The sequence below is a fragment of the Cibotium barometz genome, chromosome 44 (assembly GCF_041138505.1).
Source record: "Cibotium barometz isolate CiBa-2024 chromosome 44, ASM4113850v1, whole genome shotgun sequence".
Classification (NCBI taxonomy): domain Eukaryota; kingdom Viridiplantae; phylum Streptophyta; class Polypodiopsida; order Cyatheales; family Cibotiaceae; genus Cibotium; species Cibotium barometz.
In genome coordinates, this window is record NC_141089.1 from 25,584,128 (window position 1) to 25,593,749 (window position 9,622).

The window sequence follows — 9,622 nt, forward strand, 5'->3', positions numbered from 1 at the left end:
GACAAAGCATATTTAAAACAATATTCATCGAGTTTATACAACTCGTCATTGACAGTTGGGGAGAAACATCAATCACTCATTACATGGTACTTTTTTTAATTATTATCAAGTTGTTACAATCTGTATGTATTTATAATCACTCACGCAATTACTTATTTCTAGCATATTTTTTACGCTCATGGATCATATTACTTGGAAAAGTATGTTTTCCTTGACATGTGGAGCACCCAAGGGATGGAAAAGTCACATTATAGAGCAAAGGGAATCTATTTCAAGAACACTCATCATGGTGGAGGGGTGACATGAACAAATTACCTCATTAAAATTTTTAATTGGTTTTTTCGATACACATTAAGTAGAAGCTTATTGAAGGAGAAAGAAAAGGCATCTCAAATTGCAAAAGCAGTCCAACTCCGCGAAGGAGACCAATAAGGCTAAATGGAACCAAAGTAGTGTGCCAACATGCCTTGCTGCATGGCATGCTATAATGGTTAGAAATGGAAAATTTTGGGGAAAACAACATTAAATTGTTAAGGAATTTTTTTTGGGTTTTAACTAAATTGTCATTTTTAAAAATTTGACCTAATTTTGAAGTGCCTATAATAAGACTCTATGGCCTCATTTTTTTCATTTCACTTTCATACTCGTCACTTTCTCACCCATGGCTCGAACAAAGAATATTGCATGTAAAATACCTCCTCATCCTGCCAAGGCTACTACTGGTAGTAGAAAGCGTCCTCGCGATCCTGACAGCACGGAATTATCGACACTCAGTAGGAGCAGGAGCAGGGTCCTCCACCATGGGTAGGATAAAATATTCCACCTCCGTGGTGTGAGGGCAATGTGCTAGGAAGACCATCCCTGTCAATATGGGTCCCCTTCCAACAACACGAGAGGAAGTCCAAGCAATAGACAGAGGAGAAGGAGGCTCTACAAGTGAGGGGAGCGTGCCTCAGATTCTATATTTACAAGCACCACCACATCAGCAGTATAGGTAGCAGAACCTCCACCACAAGCTTGCCGTGGCCGCACACCAAGGGACCTAACTGGAAGAAGGCTCCTCGTCCTCCAAGGCCTTAGAACTCCACGTGCACCAAGGACAAGGAGAAAATATGGATTTAAGGCACTCCAGGAGATACCAATGACAAGGAGGAAATATGGATTTACGCCTTTTCATTACATGCTAAGATCTCCTATCTCTTGATTGCATTACATAATTATTTACTTCATGACTCAAAATAACCCTAAACATGAACACACACATCTTGAGAAATCATGATGTTGTAATATATGATCTTCCTTATTTCATATGTTGGCTCAACAAACCTTCTAAACCTTTTCTCCCTCAAAGAAATTTTTAAAAAATCACTAATATCCTTTACCCTAAAAAGCAAGTCAAGTTTTGCATGGTCGTAAAAAACTTGACTGTTGTTTCATGTCTAACCCTTTTTTCTCAAAACGATCCAATATACAAATTAAATGATTAATGCTCCAATTGAACCATTTATTGAAATCCAAGGCTCAAAATCCTAATATTGTAAGTAGACCATCCCATTGACCAATCTAAGGTCAAAATCTTGACATGAAAATCTTCGAGTTTTTCACTACCATAGAAATAATCTAGTTTTCATGCGAAATCCAAATTGAACCATCCATTGAAATCCAAGGTTCAAAATACCAGCCATTGAAATCCAAGGTTCAAAATCCTAATATTGTAAGTAGACTATCCCATTGACCAATCTAAGGTCAAAATCTTGACATGAAAATCTTCGAGTTTTTCACACCCATAGAAATAATCTAGTTTTTCATGCGAAATCCAAATTGCTCAAATATTTTTGCTTGCCCTTCACTTATGAGAAGATATTTTGCACATGAGTAATGTTCCAATTGTCGGATTGTCATGTATGGGTAATAATTTCTCTGGTCTTGAAGATATGAATAATGTTCCAACAATCAGATTTTCATGTATGGGTAATAATTGCTATGGTCTTGAAGATGTGATTATCTTGAGTTAGTCACAACTCAATCTAGAGTAATCATTTCTCTAGTCTTGAAGACGTGATTATCTCAAGCTAGTCACAACTCAATCTTCTTTTTTACACGCAATATTTTTGCTTATCCCTCACTTATGAGAAGATATTTTGCACAAGAGTAAAATTTGAATAGTCAGATTACCATCTATGAGTAATAATTACTCTGGTCTTTAAGATGTGATTATCTCGAGTTAGTCAGTACTCAATTTGGTGTTTCGCGCGCAAAGAACTTTATCTAAGTGAAAATTCACTCCTAAGGCTTTCACATCATCATTCTAGCAATAGGCAAAGATTTAATTATTTTTCCTTTTTCCTTTGATTGATTTTTTGCTTCATGGTCACTTATTCTTCTCTATGCCATGATCGTTTGCTTCATCACCTTCTGATCTTCATCAAAACCTCTCTACCTCCAAACAACATGCTGCTCTTCATCATGCACCAATCGCATAGATGATTTTTTGCATCTCATCTTAGTCAACTCAAATTTAATAACGCAGGTAGGAGCACGGTACCAAGCTTGGCACTGTGCTTTCTTTGCATTTTTTAAAGCATTATGCCTTTTCATTACATGCTAAGATCTCCTTTCTCTTGACTGCATTACATAATTCTTTACTTCATGACTCCAAATAACCCTAAACATGAACACACACATCTTGAGAAATCATGATGTTGTATATATAATCTTCCTTATTTCATGAATATGTTGACTTAACTAACCTTCTAAACCTTTTTCCTTCAAAAGAAATTAAAAAAAATCACTAATATCCTTTACCCTAAAATACCAGTCAAGTTTTTCGTGGGGCCGTAAAAAACTTGACTGTTGTTTCATGCCCAACCCTTTTTTTTTCAAAATGATCCAATATACAAATCGAATGCTCATTGCTCTAATCGGACCACCCATTGAAATCCAAGGTCCAAAATCCTAATGTTCTAATTAGACCATCCTATTGACCAATGTAAGGTCAAAATCTGGACATGAAAATCTCCAAGTTTTTCACCCATAGAAATAATCAAGTTTTTTATGCCAAATCCAAATTTGCTGAAATGTAGTCAAAGACTTTAATACATAATATTACGATAAACCATGGGTGTTTACACAATGGACAAAGTCATGATTGAAAACCATGAATTGTTCATGTTCAAAACTTACTAGTGACTAAGCTACCTCATTCACACAACAGAGATGTCGCGAACTCCCAAGTTTTCACCTTTTAAGCTTTTTGTTTACTGTTTTTAAACAAGTTTTGCATGGATCCACCCCACATCAATAATACTTTGCTTGAAGGCTTAAACATGTGTTTTTTTTTTGGGGGTTTGTGGTTGATTGTGATGCTGGATACACTCTGCCTGTTTGAAATGCCAGAAAATGTCTACCGGACCCAAACTCTTGGCGGGAGTTCTCGCAGCGACAAGCAGGGCATTCTCTAAGCACGTCCCTGAGTGTAAGCTAATGAGAAATCCTACGGGAGGAATCGGGAGACCGATGATGAGCGATAAAGCTCATCCATGTGCGTACAGGAGGAGAACCTTTTCATGATCTTGTTGCTCACAGAGTTGTTTCTTCTCAACGTGGGTTTAGAGCTCCTGATCATCAGAGTTCCAGTGGCATCGTAGTCCAGCTTCTCCACCCTGAATGCGAAGGGGAAAGCTGATTGGTCTTGGGCGGCTGTCACCGTCCACACCCCATCTCTCTCGAAGCCCACTTGCGTGGACACATCCACCCCCCCAACCTTTGCGGCCTGTGTTGCTGCGACTTTCCCTTTACCATCTGCTTGGGCCTGGTTATCGGCTTCGATTTTGATTTTGTTTGCGTAAATGATCTCGGTAACCACCCAAAGGGTCTGGCCCCTGTGCTATCAACACGCCACCAAATGAATAAAAACACCCATGAAAGCATCGATCACTTGAAGCGTAGAGGGCAGCAAATGAAACAATATTAAACATCTTAAAAAGAGCAAATAATTAGCGAAGCTTTTCGAATTTCGTAACGATTGAAAATTAAGAAGTGGAGTTTTTTTCACATTCAATTCTCTCTCTCTCACTCCTTGAAGTAAATAATTCAACAGGCATACTTTACCTTTTGGATGACCATTGCAGCTGAGGCTGTGATGTATTGGGCCTCCAATGTGCAGGCTCGCCGGTCGAACTACGCTCGGTCACCATGCTCATTAGAGTGTCCAAGATAACACGGTGGGACTTCACACCAGATACTGTGCAGTTGACAGTCTTGGAGCCTTTTGCGTGAAATTGTGCACTGCTTGATCCCCCTGCGGTCATGGAGGCCAGCAGCGAGGTGGAAGCCTTAATCGAGGCTTGGATATCCGCCATGCTCTCAACCTTGAACAAATCGATGATGGCTATATCACCATTTCTTGACGATGTATTGGGCTTGATTATGGGTTGACCATTCTCTAGCATGTCCAAGCCCGCTGTTATGGGTCCTTCCACGTGCTCCTTCCAACCTTTGCCGGAGGCGTCCTTCACGCCCACACTGAGCATGGAGCCTACCCTCGCCATCGCCGCCTGGGTATTGTGCCAAGGTAACCAGCTACTCCTCCTCTCATTTATGAAGATATCAAGCAGCTGCAGGTTGCTAGACCAAGGGTCCAGCGGCAGCGCATGATGGACCTTCTTCATGTACTCGTCCCAACAGTGAGCCATGGCAGGCTTCCAAGCAAATTCTTTTGCAAGAGAGAGAGAGACTAATTATGTTGGCAATGCAAATATAAAATATCCCGGGGGATAGAAATAAAAATCGGATAATAAAATAAAGAGATAAATATATATTTCGGAGTAGAAATAAAATTGAGTAGTAAATATATATTTCGGGATAAAAGCGGGATAGTCGGAGAGTATGTGGGAATGAGGGACCGGGGGAGATATAAAAGTAAAACTCTCACCGACTCTGGGGGAGAGATTGAAAGGTTCAACCTTAATCATCTACATGATTTTGAAGGCCCCGAGCAGAGTCAAGCGCTACTTGCTAGATAGCAGCTTATAGTTAGCCGCGCAGTCCTGATCAGTGGAACGAAAGAAATGGCAATTCAACCCTTCCACCTTCATCTAGAACTTGGAACGCACCAAGTCAAGAAGCGCTACATGCATTGCATAGCAATAAACGCGTGTGTGGGGAGAAGTTTTCCAACGCAAGCGATACACTTTCCACCAGTACTGGAGTACACTCTTTCGTTTCTTCGTACATTGCTCGTTTCTTCCCACCCCAGTACACATATGTCTATCGACCAACCAATCACCCTTAGACAATCTTCAACCAGCTTTAATGCCTGAATGAGCTGTTTTATCCCACATGAGCTGACACGTGAACAACAACGCCTCTTCTTACATTTTTCATAAAATTCCCTGTTTTGTATAGCATGGTGGGGCATCTTCTTAAATTTTTCATAAAAATCCCCTTTTTTTGTATAGCATGGTGGGGCAGAGGCATATGGTTATCAATCTAGTCCTCGTTTTTTGTACAGCACGGAAGGGGAGACGCATTGTGCAAGCTTACTCCAATGTTCATAAAACTACTTTTATTGAACCTTTCATAGACCCTTTCTACCATAGGTTCAAGAGCAAACGATAATTTTTAACACGCATTGGAATATAACGAAGAGACATGACAATTTTGAGAAAGATTTTTCAAAACTTGAATCGGCCTTAGGTTAAAGTGAACCCTGTCTTTCCTCAAACCTTGGCTTACTCTGGTTCGTTTCTAGAAGCATTTAAAGGCATATTTATGTATCATAATATGTATTACTTTATAATAGCTCTAATATAATATAATAATAATATATAACGGTGTAAAAATATATGATGTAATATAATATTATTACATTGTATAGTATATAATATTGCAATATCTACACAAGATGGTTTATGCTTGCCTAGTCTATTTTATGATTCTATTATAATATAATACAATACAATGTAATAATATATAATATGAGATATATTAATTATATGTTGATATAACATCAACTAACATATTCTATTATATTTTTTACATAAGGCAATTTATATTTTGTCGGTTTATAAATTTATAATACTACTCTAATATAGTGTTATATTATGGTGTTAATTATACAAAGCATAATATAATATATAGTGTGCATTGTATAAATAGAAAATAGAATATGTCCACAATATGAATACTATGTACTTATGCATGAAAATTACAAAGTCTTTTGGCCAAAGTTGGGCAGTGAACCCAATGTGAGAAATTGTTCACGATTTTTTATAAAGCCAATATCTGCCCACTATTTGAGGGCGATATTGGAGAGATCTCATAAAAAAAAAATCCATGTGAATGGATGCCTTTTTATGAGTGTTTGTGAATCATTTTGTGATCAAAGGTGTTTTAAAACCTTGGCTTGAAAAATAAAAAATTATCTTCATGCAGTTTTTTCCTTTATTTCCTATAGAATCTTCTTTATTTTTTGGGACCTGCATTATCATCATGTCCTCTTCACTTTGTGTGTCCTCTGTTGAGCTACAGTCATCTTCCTCTCGTGACTGTGTACTCCTACAACTTCTATGGCATTCTCATTACCATGGCCAAACTTCCACGGCTACCATCTGATTTGTAATCCACCATGGCCTTTCACATTATTATTTCTGGTGTTCTTGGTGTTTTTTGTAGCTGAACTTTGTTTTTCTCTTCTCTGCTTATATGCTTCTTCAAGGTGCTCCATAATCTCCTTCTCTAAGCTCATTCACCCTAGCCCTTGAGCTGTGCGCTTTGAAAACTTAACCAATAGGACCTCAATGGAGTCTTCTTGGGCATTTTTATTTGGCAGTTTAAGGGAGTCAAACCTTTTCTCTTAAGAAGAAACGTTTTCTAATTTGAAGCTTCAAAACGGCTTCTTTATTCGAATTTGAATTTTGGGAGAAAAATAGAATTTAAAATCTAGCGGATAAAACCATATCATGTAACATATCTATGGAAAGCTCTTGATGCGTAGATCACGGATCTGTAATCTCCGCTCAAATCGGAGCTTGTATGTAGAAGTTATGGAGGTCCGAAAATTGTAAAATTGCCCCCCTCCCCCCCTCCCTTTTTTGGGGGGAAAAGTGCACCCTTTGACCACTCTTACACCTCTCTTAATCACCCATGGTTTTTGCTTACATGGCGGGCTCCTATTTATCAAAAAGTTAAACGTTTCCATAACCTCATGGCAAATTAAAGGGCCCAAAAAGACTCCATTGAGTTCCTAATGTATCTACCATACCGCTTCCTCTCTTCATTCTCTGCTACACCTTATGCATAGTAAAGCTTCATGCTATTGTGTTGCTCTAGATCAGCTATTATGATTTCCTTGTTTGTAGCCATACTACTCAACATTATGTGCCGCAACAAGTGTCTCTCAATTTTCCACGACTACTTTCTTGCTTGCTCTTTTGCTGCTTGAGCTCATCCCAACTCTCATGAAGATGATTGACCTCCTCACTCACTTCTTCAGCTTTCGTCAACTTGACCGTATGCTACTATGCTACCTGAGCAAGTAGTTGACATGTCACACAAGGACACGAGCTGTGGCATGTCACCTATAACTTCCTGAAGTTGTGTCATTAGGAGAAATATGGACTCTCCATTTTGCCCCTTAAGGAATGAATAAAAAAAGATTGGCCTGACCAATGAGAGAGCTGGGATTCTAGATCCATGTAACATAGATCTTTTTGTCATATCTTTGTCCAAATCTCTTAAGACAATAAAATAATAGAGCCCATATCTTAAAAAAATAGAGAAATGTTAGATTCCATATCTTTTATGTTAGATGTACCTTGTGGTCAGTACATGGAAGTTTGAAAACCGAATTTCATTTTTTTCCATTTTTTATGTTTAACTTTTTACTTTCCCTCCTTTTGCATTTCACTACCTTTCCATTTTCTTCCTTTTTTTTGGTGGAATTCAATTCTGCCATATCTTCTGCAACTCTAGTTCTTTGTTCATGAAAATTTACAAGCATGTTGTTCTCCACCATAGCTCTCTCCTCCTAAAATTTCATCTCATTTGGACAAAATGTCAGTGAGTTATGCCCGTTTTCTCACATGAACTTTCTGTTCTCTGCACCACAAATAGCTATCTTGATGTGAAGTGGCATCAAATTCTTGTGAGTAATTATCATATGTTTAGGGTTTGTCTTTGTTTTGTCTTGATGTGAGTAATGATCATAGGTTTAGGATTTGTTTATATTTTTTCTTAATGTGTTGCTATTTATTTTCTCAGGGAGCAAGGTTGTGAGCAACAAATCAAAGCAGTAAGTTGCTATTTATTTCTTGTTGTTTTAATCTTTATTTGTTGCTTTCAATATTCTTTGCATAGTATTGATTTGAAGTGGCATAAAATACCACAGTAATGATCATAGGTTTAGGATTTGTTTATGTTTTCTCTTGATATGTTACTGTTTATTTTCACAGGAGCAACAAGGTTGTGAGCAGTAAGTTGCTATTTTCACAGGAGCAACAAGGTTGTGAGCAGTAAGTTGCTATTTATTTCTTGTTGTTTTTATCTTTATTTCTTCATTACAATCTTCTCTACACACAGTAATGATTTCAAGTGGCATGAAATACAATAGTAATGATCATAGGTTTAGGGTTTGTCTTTGTTTTGTCTTGATGTAAGTAATGATCATAGGTTTAGGATTTGTTAATGTTTTGTCTTGATGTGTTTATGTTTATTTTCATAGAAGCAACAAGGTTGAAAGATCCCTGCCCCCTCTGTGCAACGAATTTCGGGGGTGCTAGTAGCGGAAGTAGTACTTCTTGTGCAGGGCAGAACCTCTCACTCGGGGCCTCGCCCACGAATATCCGGACAAGAGACTAATCCCTCAGTTCTTCCAAAACCGAACCCGGAAAAACTTCCCTCGCCCAGGAGACAGGCGATTCCTCCAGGATATTTTTATTCTAATGTAGTCAAGAGCCTTAACTAACCAAAGTGATCCGACCGAACCCATAAGTCACATGGTCAGATCAAGGAAAAGACTTGCACTTGGATCATAGAGTCCAACGCTTCTTTCCTCATCAACAAGAGGCACAACTGTTGATTCTTTTCCATAGAACAAGGGTTATCCAGGATTTACTTCAACTATCGTAACTTAACAGAATTGAGTCTCATTTTAGGGATCCATCAGTCCAGCCTAACCCCATCCAATCCCATGGGTTAGTTAGCCAACCGCCCAAGCACTGTAGTGATAGGATCCATTTAGAAATTTGGTTTTGGTTATGTTTTGTCCCGGGTACCAGGGAAAAGAGTTCCCAAGCCCCCTAGCTGGCGCTTCAAGCAAACTTCAAGATAGTCACAACACTTACACACCCGATATGAATTTGCCTATTTCACAGATTCAGCTATCTTTAAAACAATCTTTGAAACCATAGTATTAGTGATCATAGTCCTCCAAAATATCCAGCTTGAATTCTAATTTCCAATCATTCTTTCATTGGTGTACCTATGGTATCATTGGCAATTAGATTAACGCTCACCACCTGTTCACTCAGGGGCCTTTTCAATAGGTTCCTAGCTCATAGTACCCGGAAATATAATCACATAAGAAAATCCATATGGACTCTCTGTTGAAGATCAACAAGAT

The 9,622-nt window shown here is 38.3% G+C and overlaps 1 protein-coding gene across 1 annotated transcript; it reads right to left on the reverse strand.

Moving 5' to 3' along the window:
* Positions 1 to 3,121: 3,121 nt before the first annotated feature.
* LOC147613123 (uncharacterized) lies at positions 3,122 to 4,794 on the reverse strand. Its single transcript, XM_086782043.1, has 2 exons — positions 4,111 to 4,794; positions 3,122 to 3,881 (listed from the first exon to the last, which is right to left on the reverse strand). Exons 1-2 carry the CDS (start codon positions 4,692 to 4,694, stop codon positions 3,494 to 3,496), a joined length of 972 nt encoding a protein of 323 aa, XP_086638169.1. The 5' UTR covers positions 4,695 to 4,794; the 3' UTR covers positions 3,122 to 3,493.
* Between the last annotated feature and the right edge of the window lie 4,828 nt (positions 4,795 to 9,622).